The sequence below is a fragment of the Lutjanus erythropterus genome, chromosome 13, assembly GCF_056507025.1.
Source record: "Lutjanus erythropterus isolate fLutEry1 chromosome 13, fLutEry1.hap2, whole genome shotgun sequence".
Classification (NCBI taxonomy): domain Eukaryota; kingdom Metazoa; phylum Chordata; class Actinopteri; order Lutjaniformes; family Lutjanidae; genus Lutjanus; species Lutjanus erythropterus.
In genome coordinates this window covers 8,320,097-8,340,172 of record NC_139329.1, presented here as the reverse complement: position 1 = coordinate 8,340,172, position 20,076 = coordinate 8,320,097, and the positions used below count along the sequence as shown (strand labels likewise).

Sequence of the window (20,076 nt, the reverse complement as noted above, 5' to 3'; positions counted from 1 at the left end):
TGTCTATTTTACTGGCTAGTCCTGTAGCTTTATCCTGCATTTGATGCCAAGTTTTCACGGCACAGCTGTGCTGCTGTGTCCACCAGTAGAGAGACTGCCTGTAGAGAGACTGACTGTGGCACATGCTGGGCGCTACAATAAATCACCTCCATACACGATTTAGATAGCAATTTAAAAGAAAGAGGAGTGATGGTATTTTTGACGGTATTGAAAATCATGCTGTCTGGATTTCTTAATACCCTGCTGTACCGTAATACCTTTATACTGTCCAAGCCTGGGCTTCACATTTCAGCTTTAATTTGTTTTTCTTATAGTGTTCTACATGTTAAATTTGTAAATTTCTCTCTCACTAGAGGAGATGAAGTTGGATTTTTGAGCAAAATGCATTTACAGGTCCTCATGTGTCTGATGAAGGGCTGGAGGGCAAAACGTCACATGTGGTGATACAATTAAAAACACTATAAGGAGCAACTTCGATTGCACAGACTTATTTTTATATTTATGCTAGTGTGGAATGGCCCTGCTCTCAGTGCTTGACTGAAGCAGATCTTGACTCTGACTGCAGCCCTGTGACAGTGGTGCGCTGGCGGGGGTTGAGATCTGGCCCGCAGCGTCCTGCCTGCTGAGCCAACAGCACGCCAATTCTGCATAAAGTGACTGGAGGACAAGGTGAGACACTTTGTCAGCCAGCAGAGGAGCCCATTCCTAATCCATTAGGTTGTGGGGAGTCCGGCTCTGATACCTTGTGTATGTGTGCGTGTGTGTGTGTGTGTGTGTGTGTGTGTGTGTGTGTGTGTGTGTGTGTGTGTGTGTGTGTGTGTGTGTGTGTGTGTATGTGTGTGTGGACGAGGGAGCTGTCTCTGTGTCTGAGCCAATAAAAGAGTGTGTGTCTGCGAGCTGATGTGACGGAGCTCAGGGTCGCCTAGTTTACAGATGCCCAGGGATGAATACCTTCTGTCACTGCCCCTTTACTCTCTTGTTCTCCTCATCACTCTCTCTGCCTCTCCTCCTTCCCATCACTCTGTCATAGCTCGCTCCGCATCCTGCCGACACTTTTATTTTGTCACTCTCTGGACTCCTCCAGCTTCACCTCATCTCTCTCGCTCATGTCATCACTATTCTTCCCTTTTTCTCGCTTTTATACTCTCTGTTGAATTTTATGAGTCTGAGGGAGCTGATACATTTTTTTTTATTGTACATCTTAATGTTTTTAAAGCCTATTTTCAATTTTGCAAATATGCATTTCATTTTTTGGGGAAAGGAAAAAATCGCAGAATTTATTTCCAGAATTGTCCTCCTCACTCTCTCTGTCTGAACCGTTCATGTCTGTACCTGTGCCTTATATGTGTGTCTTTTTGTGTGTGTGCTCAATGTGTAATCACAGCTGAGCAGACATTGACAGGCAGCCAAGTTCCTATCCCCAACAAGGGTATCACAGGACAAATTTCCACTGTTTACCGTCACAAAGCAGTTCTGGATGCTGCCAAAATGAATGGTGACAGCTACTTGTAGGGGTTGACCTCTGACCCCCATTTGTGTGTGTGTACTACCAGCTGGTCATCAGGTTAGGATAGAAGGGCATAAAACTTATTGCAAAAATAGATTAATGTGGAGCTGTGGCAAAAACTGAGCCCATTTGCACATTTACAGTAGCTAAATGAGAAATCTGTAATATATTTATAGTAAAAAGCCAAAAAATGACCATGATGTGTCATCGGAAATGAAGGACACATGCTAAGTTGAATTGCTTGGTACTCTAACAGCAAAGCTACAGCTGCAGTATCCCCGAATGAAATTTATATTCTGTGCCAGAATGACTGGTTTTGTTTGCCCATTTCATGTTAATTAGAATTAAAGATTAATGCAGAATGTTCGCCAAATGACTAAGTCTCTGTTTGAGTCATAAGAAAGCATTGATAAATTTCAGAAGGAGTAGATGTTTATGACGGTTAAATTGAACAGTATGTTGGTGTAGAGTGGCAGGCAGAAGGCAGGTGGTCACTGAACTCCCAACTCCAGAGTGTTTATTTTTGAAGCAGTGGGCTTTTGTGTTCTGAATAACAGACTTAGCTTTACATTGACAGATATTTGACAGATACAAACAACTGATCAGCTTTCAGAGTAAGACTTGTCTTCACTTGTTATTGTCAATTTACAATGATGAGCTTGTCTTGCACTCCTGCAGTGTTCCTGCAGCCTGCCTGACCTTCACCTACTCTGGGGCAGGTGGAAACAGCTTGTTTCAACCATAAATTCTGTAGCGTCTATAGCTCTATAGATCAGTTTGTCTCGCATTTTGGTCTAGAGCAATCTATCTTGACATGTACAGGCCAGGCTGACATCTGAGGCTGAACTATAATGACCCTCAAATGACCCCTGACCTAACACCACCATCAGCCCAAAATGTCAATTTGTAAGTAATAGTTCTGTAACTGTATGGATTTTTTCTAAGCGTTTTGTGGAGCTTTATTGAAGGATACAGAAGTGTATGTCATACCAGTCTCATGACTGCACAAGGAATAGGAATCGAGAACCAGAACTGTTAAGAACCAGTTCCAAATTGTCCAGTCGATCAGGATTGTATGCTTCTGCACCTATCAGTTTCTATTTTTAGTTGCACATTGCAAAAACCGACGTTAAACTCAGGTCAACATCTTCACATTAAAAGTTCAACACCTGGGAAACATTGTCCATCAGCTTTGACTGTATTTGTGCATGAAGCATCATCAATGTAAACACAGAGTCCTCCTCCCCTCGTCCTGCTGGAGTCTTGTCTGTTTCATCCTGTCAGCTCAGAGCAGGGTCTGCCCATTGAGTGCAACAGCTTGATCCGGGGATGTTGTTGTGCAGGTCTCCGTAAGATGTGGCACAAAAAGTCGGCCAGGCTGAGTCCCATTTTGTCTGTTTCATTTTCCGGACTGGACATTTGCCAGGAGCAGCCTCAAATCCAAGCTGGGTTAGCATGGCTCTTGTCCTCGTACTCCACTCCTCATGGGGTGGTCCTCGGTGGTGCATCCACCTGATCTGACTGTGTGTGCTGTATGCATTCTCTCAAGTTCCACTGCTCTTTTCCAATGTCTATGAGTGTATTTCTGTCAATAACTGATATAAAGAGAAAAGCAGCAATGTTTGAATCAACTGCTAGCTGCAGCATCTACATGCATTGCTGTTGCCAGACTGTATGCTGCCATGCATACAGTATCTATAATGTCAAATCCATCTGATATGTGCTTAATTATTTGCTCATTAGTTGTAATTAGATTTCCCCTGACAGTCCACAGTGAAGCATACATGCATGCAAACCACAAATTAAGACACACATGGACGTAGCATACACTATTGTAACTACTGTGTACACTACACACACACACACACACACAAACAAACACACATACCCTGACTTTTCCTACAGAGGTAAGCTTTGCCCTCCAGCCATGCTGGAAAGGGTAGCTGGGCTCTACTAAATTAATAATGAAATATATTGTACACAGTGCAGGGCAGGACACAACACCGCCCCTCTGTTTGTCTGTTCTCTGCTTGAACATCAAGACACCTAACACAGGTGTAGTCGCCCTGTGATGTGTCTGCCCTTTTCTCTCTTGAAGATTTGGCCACACTGAGAAACCTTTCAAAGTACAGGGACTCATTCCTGCTGTTCTCCAGTGTTAAAAAGCACAATGCATTAACTAAAAGCATCATTGAATATAAAAAGCTTTTTCAACACCATTCCTCTTTCTGTCAGATATCAACTCAAAAAGGGTTCCCAAGCAACTTAAAACTCCTCAGAACTTAAGGTGTGACAAAATGTATTTAAGGGCAAGATAAGTGTACCACAAAATCATTTACAGTGCTTTCAGGGTGCTTATTATGTGGCTATAAGGGAGGTGGCATTTCACCCACGAGAGCATTAAGTATGTTATTTCCAAACGTGAAGTAGTGCTCTTCAAACTAATGAAAAACCCATTCTGCTCAGGAGGGAGAGAAGGTGAAGTGGATTCAGCAGGCCTGTTTGGAGGAGAGAAAAAGGAAAGTGATGTTGGACGGACTTGAGTCAGAATCTTAAAGGAACACTGAAATTTTAGTTTTGCTTTCAGGAGCCAGTCTATAGATACATACAGTATATCCTTGGAATTTGTTTTGATTTGTGTACTCACGTGGACAAAATTGTTATTACTGAAATCAAGACATTTATGTTTTAAAAAAAATTCTGCAGTGATAACACTCACTACAAAAAGAAAAAAACGCTCTTTGTTTACACGCTTTGCATCTTTTCACTACCTGGACACATGGGACAGGAATTTTAGCATGCCTCAGTCTCATGAATATTTCATTCTTTCAGTTGATCCCCGTCTTCTAGTGACTCGGACAAACAACAGACCACTGCATTTACATTCTGCTGCTACTTTGCCCCAAATCTGCCACACAGTGAGAGCCGGTGACAGGGAGGCCGCTGAGCATCATTCTACATCCCTGGGTTTACATCATGAGGAGCTAGAATGAGTCCAGCCTCTTGATCTGTTTTGCGTCCTATAATTCACATAAAATATAAATATTTAAACTCATCGAGTTTGTTTTCTGTTGTTTGCAAATGTTTTTTTTTTTGTTACCTAACAGGCCTTGAGCATGTTTTCTGCTCTTACTGTTTTACACTATGCATGGGAAGCGGCTGGTGCCGCTCACGAAGCACACAACAGTGAGCTGCAGTGCTGATTAAAAAAAATGTTTCCTTGGGCATGTTGGAGGATTTGTGTCCACCTCTGCAGAAATAGATCAGCGCAGCTGCCAGAATGAGTTACTTGTAATGACAATGAAAATCCCTGTTACCGCGCATCACATTTGTGTTCATCCTTTCCCTCCGTGCTGCTGAAATTATTCTTTCAGCCCTCAGCAAGCGGCTTTTCTTTGATAGCCACACAGCATGCTTAGCGCTCGGCCGCAGTCATTTTTCCTGCAAAGCTCCATGAATAGAGTTGAAGGAAGTTCATTTGTCATTCAGTTTTTCCACAGCGTAACATCAGTTATCTGTCGCAGCATCTGGTTGCACAGCAGTTAGTGATGGGTCAAGGAGAAAACTGTTGGACAAGAAGTGAAAATATTTCCTCAAAAAAACAGTTTGTCTGAAGTTCAGCAATGTCTCTCCCTCTCTGTCCACAGACGCCCCACAGAAGGACAGTGAGGACACTGCATCTGCTTCAGACACGGCCTCGGACTCTGCCTCCTCGCTGTTCGACCACTGGGGTCACGACTTGGGCCCAGAGAGTCGAAGGGTCGCCCTCAAGAAGTTCCGTTACTATGGCTACAATGGTTACCTTAGCGACCGCATCTCCCTCACCCGGCCAATCACAGATTTACGACCGGACGGGTCAGTCAGTTGATTGATGTGTTGTTCACTGATTTATTGATCCGTATGGACTTCGCCTTTAACAGAATGATGTTACTTAATTAGCTTCTCATTTTCTCTATTCACCCCCCCTCACCAGGTGCAGAAACATGTCATATTCATCAGATCTTCCTCAGCTCAGCGTCATCTTCATCTTTGTCAACGAGGCCTTGTCAGTGCTGCTGCGCTCCGTCCACACAGCCATCCAGAGGACTCCGCCACACCTGCTCAAAGAGATCATACTGGTGGACGACCACAGCAACAGCTGTAAGAATCAGAGAACTTTCTCTTCATTTCACTTAATGTGAACAAGCACAGAGGTTAGCCTCATTTGTACCTCCGTCCATCCATAGGGAGCCATCAGTGTGGTGTCGGCCATTTTTATATCTCTCTTGGCAGCAACTTTTCTCCTTGAAAACAATCACCTTAACCACAGGTTTTCAGGGGTAAAATTATAGTATTATCAATATACAATCAATATATATTTGGCTATTGATTGATTCTCTGCAAAATCTTTCACTCTGACTTTGATCTGTTGGGGTCCTTAGAGGACGTGTTTCAAAGAGAAACGTATACTATATAGAATATAATACTATATAGAAATCTTAAACTAGATCCTTGCTTGTGTTGTTTCAGCTCTCAGATGTATGTCACTTTGAATAAAAGTTAATTGTAAATAGTAAAATGACCATGATGGGTTATCAAAGATCAGGGAAACATGTTAAGTTGAAATACCCACTTCTCTGACAACAACGATGCAGCTGTGGGTCCGCTTTTAATTTTTTTAATTCTGGGATGGAATAATAGATTTGGTTTGCCTGTTTCACAATAGAGTTCAAATTAATGCTGAATGTTCGCTGAAAGAGTCTGTGTCTGTTTATGAGTTGAAAGAAATCTGCTTCCAGTCCAGGCGACTGCAACCTTTGCTATCAAAAGAGACGCTTTTGTCCCCCAAAAAAATCTGTCTGGAGCCACAACTATTAAATTCTCTAGAGTTTCTTAAGAATCTTTTCAGGAAAGCAAAATTAAGAGGAAAAGGTACAAAGCTGTAGATGCAGGCTATGATGCATATCTTAGTCGAAATGCTTTTTTTTTTTTTTTTAGTCAGTGTATAAGCTACACATTTTTTATAGTTGGAGAATGTGAGAGTCATTTTAGACCTACAAAAATGAGAAGTGAAAATTAACATGTTAGAATAAGAACTGTTATTCATGAAGGCAAGAGAAGACCTGTGTTGGCCGATATGCCCTTTTTGTCATGTAAAATGAAGACATTTTAATTTTGTACAAACCTTACAGTGTGCTTTGGATTGTTTTTGAGGTATACTTGCATTTTTTTTTGTATGTTTCTTTTACTGAGACTGTTTGACCCATGCAGTGTGGCCTTCAGCAGAAAAATAAGAAACATTTCATTTCCGTTTCATTTTTTCTCAGATGCACGGGGAACCGCTGGAGAGGGGCAGGTTGGTGACCCCTGCTCCAGTCTCTGTGCTAAGCTAACTGCCTCCCGGCTCTAGCTCCATACCGAACGCACAGACACAACAGTGTTATCAGTTTTCTTACCTCGCTCTTTTCCCAAGAATACACCAAATGTGTGTTCCAGCATGTCAGAGAGTTCTTTAAAGATCCTTACCAGACATGTTTTAACAAATATAAATTGCTCTATTAGAAAATAATTTGTAACTGATGTTGATTTTTTTAAAAAAGGCTTAATTATCCTGTTAAGGTATAATGACACCTACACCCTCTTCTTCATTCAAAATCCAGAACTTATATGCATAAAGTAATAAGTAATAAAGTAACTGATCAAGTGCCACACTTTTTTAGCATTTGTTGATGTGTGTAAACTGCCCTAACTGTTCATGTTTTGTTCCTTGAGGTACAATCAATAACACCTTCTCACTTTTAGGTCATCTCTTGTTTTTGTACAGACTCAGAAACAAAACTGATTAAATTAAACACCTCATTATTTTTAATTTATTCCAACTTTTCAGTGTCGTTTACTGCCTGATTGGCACATACTGTCATTGCTCTTTCTTACAGCATGTACCACCCAACCACAGTCATGGAAGTAGACCCCTTGAGTGGGACTTAATTGCTTTGAATTCGTGTTTGTGGAGCCCTGGTGATATTGAGGTTACTGCAAAGGCGGGACAGGTCTACTGAGGGTGGGACTTAAGACTTGAAACATATGCAGTACAATTTATTGACTTGCAATGAGCTTAAAATACTGTAGCACTGAAAATACCACACTCCAGCAGCAGCAATTTGTAATATTACTTTAAAATATTCATTGTATTTATTCTGTTTTCCTCATACGATAACTGTGTAATATTATAGTAAGTGCGTCCTGTTCAGAGTCTCTAATGTACCACAGAACACAAACTCATACACTTCAGTACCAAAGAATGCACATACCACAGATCTGAATTTATCAAAAAAACAAAATTTTACTCTGTAGTAACAAAAGATACCATCTTCACTGTCAACAATTTGACGACAGTATTAAGATCAGCAGTACGTTGGCTCGTTCCTCACACTCAGACAGCAGCCACAAATCCTCCACAGTTAACTAGCTGTCACTCTGCCAAACAAACAGACAGTTTCTTTTTACATAGTTCTGTGTGTTTCTCAAAGATGCCTGGTTCAACTCCATGATAATGAGTCATTGAATTAACTCCAAAAAAAGAAATAAACATTCAGGCTAATGTCAAGTTTTAAATGTCCATCTGTCTGTTTCATACTGGTAAACCTGCCAATAACTCTGAAAAAGTTTCAAAAACACATGAGATTTGAAAAAAAAAAAAAAAAAAAAGCTTCTCCGCCTTAACATGTCTGTGCACCAGATTTTTGTTGTCCTGCCATTTTTGCAGTAGTTTTCTGATTATTATCTGAAACAAAATGAATGTTTAAGAATATTTATTCAAATTGGACACAAATCTATCTGTATATTCTGAGATATTCCTGTAAAATTTACTCATTGATGAACTAAATTAAGTAGTCAGGAGACCGTTTCAAGGCGTACCCGACAGATAACACTGTAGGAACGCAACAGTGCCACCAGAAATGTGCAGGACAGTGACAGATGCACATGAACTGTGCCTCGTCTGGAAAGTAGACGAGATCAGGCGGCTGCAGCAGGAGGTGGAGACGAGCTGCAGTCAAGTCGGACAATTTCCAGCTGCCTACAGAGAACATATAGGAAGTGACACTGCCATCCTGTTAGATCACCTGTAGGTTACCTGTCACTTGCAGACCACATTCATAGCTGAAAAAATAAAGTGTGTTCTTGATTGCTGATGAAGTTGGAACAGAAGAGATCCCCCTACTGGTACATGATCCTGTTTTTGTGACTGCTTTGTAAAGCACTTTGTAACAGCTTGTTTGATAAGTCATATATATGTAAAATATACCTAACAGATTAAAACTTCATTACACAACATAAGATTAATACATCCAGTGTTAAATATTACAATTACACAGAAAATGTGTATCTTATACATTTGGTGTTTGTTGTCAAAACTAATCAATCAGTGTCTGTCAGCTCATCAATGAGGTGACAGCCAGGCGTTTGCAGTCATGCGGCCGCCTTGATCTTGTGAGGTTATCGTTGCTCATGTGTGCACAATGTAATAGCAAGTCGTGATCAAGTTGGACCCAAATCTAATCAGCATGCATCATGCAGCGGTCGATTCTGTGCAGGCCTGGTTCATATCGAACGAGCCTATGCATACAAATGGGACATACTTCTTCCTCATAACATGACAGCTTGAACTGTGACCCTCTTGGTCATACACCCATCGCAAAGAATTGTGGGCCAGAATAGCCAGAAAAACATGCAGGCTTGTATACTGCAAAATGCAATTGGATGCAGCAGGACATCCTGGTATTTTTGGCATACTGCATTTTACATACATTTTTCTGGCATATTACATACAATAGTATGTGTTCTGGAATGCACAGCTAATGTTTCTATATATACTTCACCCTATGAAACCCACTTCGGGGTTACTCTTAAAATGAGAACTTTATGTTAAAGGGGATGGAGCAAGTGAACCCAGACTGGGATACGATAGAAAAACATTTATTGTGAAGAGATGGGGGAAAGGGGAATGCAAAGCTGAAGCTTAGGCAGATAGCTGGAAAACTGGGCCTGGAGCTAGAAGCTGAGAAGAGCAGGGGTGCAGGGCAGATAAACAAGGCTGATGAGACAAGGGGACATGAACCAGAGGCAGGGTTTGACAAGAAAACAGGCAACATCAAGAAAACAGGATATATGCATAAAATTGATTTAAAGCACGGACTGACTGAGCAGAGGCTACGACCTGACAGTGCGGAAGTGGCTCAGTGTTTGATTATTGAGATGAGATGCAGCTGGTGACGCTTTGCTTTGACTCCAGCATACCTGTCTCCACTCACAGACACATACAAGGAGGGAGACACTCAGGGAGTGGCAGCAGGTTAGGGAAATACAGCATTGTGATACTGTGAGCAGCCACTGCAGTAAACGGTACAAATGAAGCAGAGTTATGAAGTGAGTGGACTGACACAGTAATATCCATTACATAGCGATATTAACTAAAGTTTGCAAACATTAGTCACTTTTAAGACCCAGTGTGCGAAGATTTTTTGCGATTTATTGGCAGAATATAGCAGAAATTGAACATAATATTCATAAGTATGCTTTCATTTGTGTATAATGTGTATAATCAATAATCTACAGTAGCCCAGAATAGACAAACCAAACGCTGTCTCTGGATACTTTCTTATTTTTTAGCGAGTTTCACAGCAAAGTCCTGCACGGGCCCAGTTTTGCAAACCTGCCAGCACTTGCAAAGCTTTGATCCAGAACGGACCCGTTACCCGCTATTATCTCAAAGTCAAATCTGCATCTTTATTTTACTGACAGGACAACCCTCAAGTGACATTGCATTAACATTATCATTTTTCCCCCATTCCTCAGCTTTAGCAGGTCTCTTAATTCCTCTGCTGTCACTGTTAGAATGACAGACTTTCCCTTATTGATCCCTGAAAGCAGGACTTCAAGCTCTGAACTCAAAGTTCTTTTTTTTTATTACTCTTTGATGCCATTTTGACATAGGAGCAGAACGTGTTGCCTTATATGTTATTATTCTGGTTTTAATTATGCTAATTTGAAAATGCACTCATGAAAATACACTAAAGTACACGAAGGGGCATTTGCTGGATCTGACGTGGCACACATGTGCCCACCGTACCAAAAAAAGGACAGAAAGTTAAGAGTATAAAAATGTTCTTGCATGAGACTCAATGTGTTGTAACTTCTCTGAAAAGTTACATAGTGTCACTTTAAATTAAAACCAGGGGCCACATTACACAAACTTCTAAAAGTCTGAAATTACTGTCAGTTTAGGATGACATTTAGGATTTTTGGTGTTACAGAAACCTGTTTCCTATCTGCATTTAGGAAAACATCGTATCTTATCTCAGGAAAGGAATTTAGCTATTACAGAATCATCATAACTGAAGAATTTCCAAAGTTAGGAATTAAGTTACGATGGCATAGACCCTCTCCTAAATTCAAAACAACTGTCAGAAATGGCGTTCCATCCATCCATTCAAATCCTTATAGTGGGTCGATGATTGGCAAAAAAAATCTTACCAAAACGTCCCAGAAAGTTGTTGAAACGTTGAAATCTTTTCAAGCCAGCCAGTGACAAATTAGATGAGACAACTGTGGACAAAGGCAGTCCTGTATATATTTTAAAGACAGTTACAGGCATGACAGGACGGCTGCTGATTGAAGAATCAAGTTTACCACTTTAGTAAGGATGTCCTTTGTTAAGGTAAGAGGTCTGAGAGAGGATAGAGCACAGCCGTGAGTTTAGGAATTTGGTTCTTTAATAGGAAGCAGGGGTCGCGTTAACCGAATATTTTCCGTTATTGACCAGTTTTTTTAAAATGGTGACGGAAAAATCTGAAGGTCATCTGTCATTTTGACAGGCTGCAATTCACAGCCCTGACCACTTGGTGGCGAGTGAGCATATTAATTAGCTATTAGGTACGTTCGAGATGAACTGCGCCTCGCCTGGAGAGTAGACAAGATCAGGCGGCCGCAGCAGGAGGTGGAGACAAAAAGCTGCAGTCAAGTCGGACAGTTTTCAACAGACTTACGAGAGAGTAGAGGAAGAGACACAAACATCCTGTTAGATCACCTGTAGGTTACCTGTAGTCTGCAGATCATGATCATAGCTGAAGAAATAAAGTGTGTTCTTGATCGTTGATTGAAGTTAAAATAGAAGAGATCCTCCTTTTGACACATGTAACATCTGTTCTTTTATCTGCCTTGTAAAGCACTAAACTGTTCTTTTGATAATTCATATATAACCTTTATTATTATCAGACACAAAATATCTGACAGATTAAAACTTCATTGCACAACAGAAGACTGATATGCAGCATTAAATATTACAATTACACAGAAAATTAGTATTTTATACAACACGTGTTGTTTGTTGTCAAAATTATGAGCCAATCAGAGCCTGTCAGCTTGTCAATCAGGTGACAGCCAGGCGTTTGCAGTCGGTGGAGAGCAGCTGCGGCATCTGGCTCTACAAACTGCGGATGCCTCGATCTCGTGAGGTTATTGTTGCCCAAACGTGCAAGTCGGGATCAAGTCGGACACAAATCTCACGCATGCACTATGCGGCGATCACCGCTGATCAATTCTGCGCAGGCCTGGATCATCTCGAACACACCTAGTGTCACAGCAGCTGAGTGTCAGCAGCTGAAGTTTCTTCAAAAAGCCCAATAACGATGATGGTGTTGATAAAAGAAGTACAGTGTGGATTCTCTGTTCAGCTTCTTTGGACTGAATATTAATTAAAAATGAATCTAAATTAAATGCTATTGAATATGTAATTATTATCATTTTAAAAATTAAAGTGACAGGTAAAAATAGATTATGACGGGATTTTTATGACCCTGTCAGTCAAAATGACAGACAATGAAAAAGTCTAGCGCAACCTCTGATAGGAAGATAAGATTTTTTCCTATCTTCAAGTTAAAGAAAGAACAAGCACTTAGGATTTTTTCTTTCTGTAACGAGGCCACTGATTGCTCTGCCGTGTCCACAAATGATGAACTCTGGCACTAATCAGTAGAACAAATCTCTTCCTCTTTAAACCAGAAGGACTAACCTGCTGTTTACTGACAAGACTGCAGCCAAATGAAGAGTTCATTTACTTCACACCAATTTGATTAAGAGTTGTTCCTCACATTACGGGGCAAAGATCTAGAGTTGAATCATTACAGTAAGTGCTGACTCCTCTAGGTGAGATACAGCCTTGACTGTCTATATTTTACATCCCACTTAGTTTATATTCTGCTTTGGATGGTGCGCAAAGATCAGGGCATGTGCAGGCATTAGCTGCGTCGCCGCTGTATGAAAACAGATTTAAACGTATTACGGCTGTCGCAGGCGAGGCACGGGTGCAACATGTCTGCTGGAAGGCCGGTGTTAATAATTGCATCACGTACTGTGGAACATATTTCACTTCTGCCAAATCTATAATTACCATTAAGAGAGATCTGTCTGCGAGTGTCGCCTACTGATTTTATGGGTCTCTCACTGCTCCTCTGTTCTTCAATAATACACTATATCAGAGTTTAGTTATGGTAGCTGCACAGGGTTGAATGCTGATTAGTGGAGCAACCAGGGGATAAATAGATTCAACATTTACCTCAAATTATTCCCTCCTAATGTATTACAACTATTTGAGTTAACAGTTCTCTGGGAAACATGATTTAATGCTTTCGCTTGGCAGTGAATAACAATTGCATGGTGGTAATTCATAATGAAGATAATTGATGGAAGATGACTCTGGAAGTGAAAGTGCATGATCATTACTGTAGCTTATTGATTGTACATGGTGCAATTATGACAAATGAAGGTCAACTAAGGCGAGATGGAGGCAAAAGTGGAAATGCAGTCACACTCATTATGCGTTCCCACCAGAATAGTAAATTAGCAGAGACATCAGGGTTGTATTCATAAAGTCCCAAAGTGCTGATCAAAGATCACAGAGCCGTGCAAACCTCCATTAAAGTCACAATGACATTACTTTAAATCACTTTGTCTGCTGGTAGCCAAATCTCCTAGTCATAACTTATAACAATTAAACAATTTATTCACCATTAGTGCAGCAAGTAATGATTATTTCCACCATCATTTTATCTAACAAATATCTTTTTAATGAGTCAATTAATTATTTGGTCTGTAAAATATCAGACAGCAACAAAAAAACAGCTCATGTTTGCAGCTCGGTACAGTACAGCATGTGGGACATCAGTCAGCCCCGCTGTTTTGGTCAAGACTGAAGTATCTTTAAATTATTGGATGAATTGCTATTAAAATGTGTAGATAATGGGTCTCATGCATGAATCGTTAATATGCAAAGATTTTATCTTAAATTGTTTGTGTGAACAAACAATTTTATTATCTGCAAGACAAAAAACAGAACATTGCCAGGACAGAACAGACAAACAAAACATTAACAGTAAGCAAGAGAGCAAAAAAAAAAAAAATACTCCAAGCGCACTTGAGACAGTAAGATGTTGGAGATGTGTTAAGTTTTAGTTTAAATAACTGCATTTAAAAGAGAATAAAATGGATGGTGATAGGAAGATACATAGAATAATCATTTATGTACGTGAGAGAGAGAGAGAGAGAAATAAATAAAGGAGGGCGGCACATGTGTCTGGTCGGTCATGTCATGTCATAAGAGCAATAGTATAATAATAACCATAAAAACATTGAGTAGCAGTAATTAGCAGTCTTAAAAGACAAAAAAAATGACACTCATTGTTCATTACAACAGCAACAGAAAGTCAACAACAGACACAACGCATAAATTAAGTAATAATAATAATAATAATAATAATAATAATAATAATAATAATAATAAGGGGAACAAGAAAAAGAAGAAGAAGAAAAAGGGAGAGGTTACAGATGTGGAAATAATGGAGAGACCAAACACAGTTGTCAGCTTCTCTGTTTTTACTATTTATAGGTTTGTGTTTGAGAAGAATAAACATCTTATTTACTTCTATGACCTGAAGACAACAGGATTGTGGACAGTATTGTCTCAGACACACAATTCAACAGATACTGAAATTGAATGGCTGCAGAATTCAGATTTGAGAAGAATCTATCTCTTAATCTTCCTCAGCTCCACATAAGTTCAGACACTAGAACTCCAATGATTGATCGATTGATTGGTAAGTGCGTGTGCAGATTTAGGTGATACTATAGGTGTTCTGTGTACGGTTGGTTCTCAGGCAAGAGGGGAAACAGAATCAGGATTGTGAGAAATTAATGAAGGATGACCAGGTGGATTCGATGCAGTGTTTTTTAGCTGGAGAGGGATAGATATTCAGTGGAGACGTTATCTAGAAGTAGTTTTTTCCAATGTGCAATGTGCATGTTGTTCCTGGATTTCCATTTTGTGAGGATAGTCTTCTTGGCAATAGAGCCACAGGGAATAATTTATTGTTATACATTTTAGATTCAATACTAAACAGACAGAAGTATTTATTAGAAGTATAATTATGATTTCAAATCACATTCACATTTCACATTCTAACTTGCAGATAAAGGATCAATGAGTCAGGCAGATCAGACAACATATTCAGCTGAACAGCCCCTCTGTACCTGCACTCTCACTACTACAAGGGATGGAGAGTGGAAACAGGTTAGATTTGCTCCACTCCTTAATGTTGGGCGAGAAAACAAGCCAACGCCTCTCGTAGAAAAGTTTATATGGATGGTGAAAATTAGTTTCCTTTTTCATTACCACTGTGGTGGTTCAAATTTATTTACAAAACGGTGATCTAATTAGTTGTCAAAGTGAAGTTGTACGCTGGTAGTTGTGATTCTTTCAGTCTACTTTCCACTGAGGATCTTCTAACTATGTTCCCTGGTCAGACTGAGCCCAGCAGTTCTTATAGGAAGCTGTTTTAATGGGCAGAAGGCAAACAGCACTCCTGTTGTTCAGACAGCGAGCCACATTTCAGTAAAAACATATTTCACAGCATAGACCGGACGTCTGGAAATTAATTGGGTAACCTAAGGTGCGTTTGATTTAATGACTGGATTTTTTTTGTGTTTGGAGGTAATCTCATATGTACGTGTAACACAATAAGGTGCTCTTCAAATACTCCCCACTCCAGTTTTAAATGAGCCCATCTTTCTTCCAGGTCAGCAGCAAACTGTGGCTCATTAAAGGAAAACAGAGAGACTAGAGAATCCAGGCTGATGGTAATAATGAATAGAGAGGGGAAGGCAACAGCCGTAGCCTGCGGGCAGGATTACAACACAGAGAAATCACAACGAGAGATGAAGATGTTCGCTGCTCCACTGTGGGCAGTCTGTTCAAGTGTGTGTGTGTGTCAATCCGTCTTTGTGTGTGTGTCTGTCTACCTGAATGTGTGCCAGGCATATGAAAGAAGGAAGGAAGTAAGTTAGGAAGGAAGGAAAGAAAGAAAATAACCAAAACAATGCATCTTGTTACAGCAAAGTAAAAATAAATTTCACATTATGCATCATTTTGTTCTGACCAAGTACCTCAATGACTGCTGATGTAGAGCACAACAGCATTATGACTTTTAACCACATGTATCGTTCCGCTTTACATGTGTTCTAATAACCGTTACATTAACGTTAGAATGACTAACAGGTAGAGACGGGACAAAAAGGAGGCATCTTGTACTGTAATAATTTGGGGCTTATTACTGTGGGATCACTGTCACACACTTTAAAATGGACTTAATGAACTGACAAAGTACGTGGAGTAGGACACTAGCACCGTAGTTTGAACAGCTGCAGACCTAACAGAGAAAATACCCACGCTGACATGCATATGTATTGATTTGTATAAATATAGACTATATATGAGTCATAGATTACAAGATTGCTTCCTGAACAAATTTCAGGATATGGATATGATCAGGAGATGGATTTGTCTGTGGTTTAGCATGTGAAAATATATTTTTATATATATTTTTATATATTTTTATATTCATCTATTTCAAAATTTTGTAGTTGATCGAAAAAATGAATCGTACCAAGTGGACTAAAACCAACCTTTTTTATTTGGGACTCACCAGGGTAAGTCACCAAAATATCAGTGTGGACATTTAGAATGTTGCAAGGACCGGCACAAAATAGCAAAAGCTAACATTAGTGTCCAATATTTTTTTTTATTTATTGCCACACTAGTAGCAGAGCTATATCAATGGCAGTGTTGGTTCAACCTTGTGTTCAATTACCAGCGACATGGCAACAAAACGGCCTGACATTGCTCGCTACATTGTCACCAAGTGGCCAGTTTTTGGTGTCAGTGAACACTTGTCAGTGAACAAATAAAATATAAAACCGGTAACTGGTGAATTGCAAGAATAAGTTAGTTTTCCACTGTTAACACAGCACAGCAATTGTGGGGAGACGCATCACACCTCAAGTGTCAGGCATCAGTTTCTGGCTTCATGTCATCAGTTACCATTGACAATAACTTGTCCGTGCAGACTCACACAAAGTAGCTAGCAAGTTAACATTGGCCAAACGTGGCCAGCTTTCATCCGTTTTTTACACGGCATAGGAATTTTTGGGAGATGAGAAGCAAAAGTGGCAAAACAAAAACATATGATTGGTTGATGTGTGCCGCACAGCAAGAAAGTCCTGAGTTCGAATCCCCCAGCTGGCTGGGGCAGGGCCTTTCTGTGCAGAGTTTGCATGTTCTCCTCGTGTCTGCGTGGGTTCTCTCCGGGTTCTCCGGCTTCCTCCCACAGTCCAAAGACATGCATGCTAGGTTAATTGGTGACTCTAAATTGCCTGTGGGTGTGAATGTGAGTGTGAGTGGTTGTCTGTCTATGTGTCAGCCCTGCGATGAACTGGCGACTTGTCTAGGGTGAACCCTGCCTCTCGCCTAATGTCAGCTGGGATAGGCTGCAGCATCTCGTGACCCTTCGGGAATAAGCAGAATGAATGAATGGTTGATTTATCACTACATCTCTGGAACACTGAAAAAAGTAGAGCTGGCTTCATGTTGCTGGCTTCCACTGAAAATGACTTTCAGCCTGATGCTTTGTCACTGGTAGTGTGAACATACTGTAAGTTGACTGGTAAGTTGATTGTTTCATGTCTTTGGTTGAGACTTTAACTTATGTCTTGAAGCAAAGCTGTGTGGAAGCACAGCCTCACAGAGCTGCTAACATGGCTGTAGACTCTTCGGGTTTTTTGTTGTCCTTCTCTTTTAATCCTTTTAATCTTTGCTTTTTTTCTGTTGTTTTTAATTAATTTTATGTAAATTTGTGCTGACAAGATATCCTATAATATAAAATGTCTTGCACAGCCTTGCACAGCTTGCTTTTGGCAGCTTCTCCTGTCTTCAATAATTAAATGTTTTCAGTCTTAGAAGTCTGACTTAAAAAAAAAAAAAAAAAGTTTTTTCAACCTTGATTTTAAGTTGCGTGGCTTTGTAGCGTACCATTATTCATGAAAGTTAGGATAACATTTTACTAACCAACAGGAGTGATCAGGCAGGATTTAAACAAGACACAACACTTTGGTCCAAAAGCACCTGCGTTCATCTACCGCTGTGGTAGCGTCTACTCCTCTGGCTTCAGGCTTTTCACCAGATTTTGAAACCTGGCTGCAGGGGTATGCTCCCTTTCATCTTCAAGAGCCTTAGTGAGGCCATCCACTGATTTTTGGCTTGGCTCACAGTTGCTGTTCATATTCATCCCAAAGGTGTTGGATCAGGCTGAGGCTCTGGCTCTGTATAAGCTAGTTCTTCCACAAAAAAAGAGGGGGGAAACTATGTAACTTTGTGCATTAGTGTCATTCTAAAACAGGTAAGAGGCTCCCCAAAAACTGTTGGAAGCACACTGTTGTCCAGAATATCACTGGATGCTGTATTGCACTCTCACAAAGTTGAGAATAGATGCATTTAAAAAGAATTATTGCACGGGCCAGGATATCCTGACTTCTATTATTGGTCAAGCTCCAAAAACACTTGATCCTCCATTTCAATTTTCACTGGCTGTTTGTTCTTCCACACTCCCACATCTTTCATATGACTGGCCAAGTGCATTTGTGATGCCAGTTTTGTGTTAAGAATTTGTATTACTGAAGCTGAGACAACTCCTATGACATCATCAAGGTTATTTTCTCAGACTTTGAAAAGGTTTTTCCAGGGGCTTTTTTCCTGCAGGCAGCTGCCTCCATTTCAAAACTACTGTGGTGTCTGTGTTCACGTCCATTTGGGAGTATAATCCAGGCTTCACTCACACTCACCCTGAGTCTGCAGTTGCTTCCACAGAGCAGAGGAAATATGTGCCTGAAAGTCTGAGCACACATTAAATTTTATGTTACATATATGAAGAAAAATGGGCCCATTTGTTGGGATATTATTACTGTTAATGGTAATTCTGACACACTCACAGGTGTTAATTGGAATTTGCATTATGTGTTAGCATTGAGCTAACGGACTGAGCGCTCATGGTTTATATATAAAAAAAACAGATTCAGCTTTTACAACACTGATTCATGATTTGTTACAAAATAGAATCACAATACTTATGAGAAGCCATTTTTCCCTCCCACCCCTGCTAAAAAGTAGTATTCCCCATGACAGGTAAAATGTGCATCATGTGTAAAATTGGCAGGGTGCAGCAAGATTATGGATACAAATTTGGAAGAAAAAATTAAGGTTAAAGTTAAAATCTTACACAGACTATCCATTGTAAACATCTGCTTACTGATTCCACAGATCTTTACCTCTTTGTTCAACCTCTTCCTGCAGTCTGATGCTACATCACTCCCTGCTGCTCAGCTGCTCCTGCACCAGCATTTCTAGCATTTGGATTTATGTAAATTCAGCATTTTTGTCAGCATTTAATATTGGCCTATGTTCATTTAATTGTTGTATATTTCAGGCTTTGCCAAGGTTTTAATGAAATGTAAATGTGTTTCATTGTTGCAAGATATGGATAATACCTTAATGAATGTCCAGGCCTGAAGGAAATCAGTGACTTTGAATGTATGTTTTCGACAGAATTTAGTCTAAAAGTGTTAACTCCTTTTAAATATCAGTATATGTGCCACATATTCAGTCAGAGTGTGTTTCCTTAGTGTTATTTCAGGAGCTGTGGGACTTTCCATGGAGCTTTGTCGATAGATCAATGCTGCAACAGGCTTCAGTGAGCTTGCTTTAACATCCAAGTGTACTTTTGTGTGTGTCCCTCTCTGTCCAGTGGAGCTGAAAGAGCACCTGCAGAGTTTTGTGGAGGAGACCAACGCTCAGCACGGCCCAGGCTTCATCAAGGTGGTCCGCCACGACAAGCAGGAGGGACTGATCAGGTCCAGAGTCAGTGGATGGAGGGCGGCCTCTGCTCCAGTCGTCGCTCTGTTTGATGCACACGTGGAGTTCAACACCGGGTGGTGAGCTGCTTCACTTTATATTACGTGCTGTTACTACAGCAACATCTGCTGTTAAAGTCATTTCAAGCAGTTACACAACCAGAAGTATTCATTTACGTGCTCAGGTTCACCTGATGACAGGAGGAGAAATCTAGATGTCTCACACCTTGATGTGAAAGATAAGTCGAGTCACCAGATTCTATATTTTTCTTACTGTTAACAAATCTCATGAAAAGATC

General features: G+C 40.3%; 1 protein-coding gene across 1 annotated transcript in view; it reads left to right on the top strand.

The window, feature by feature from the left end:
- The window catches only part of LOC146316127 (polypeptide N-acetylgalactosaminyltransferase 18-like), a 202,660-nt gene that overhangs the window by 99,859 nt on the left and 82,725 nt on the right, over window positions 1-20,076 (top strand). Inside the window, exons 2-4 of the mRNA XM_084734930.1 lie at window positions 5,155-5,362; window positions 5,481-5,647; window positions 19,672-19,858. Coding sequence (XP_084591056.1) covers window positions 5,155-5,362; window positions 5,481-5,647; window positions 19,672-19,858 — 562 coding nt within the window. The remainder of the gene's footprint in view (window positions 1-5,154; window positions 5,363-5,480; window positions 5,648-19,671; window positions 19,859-20,076) is intronic.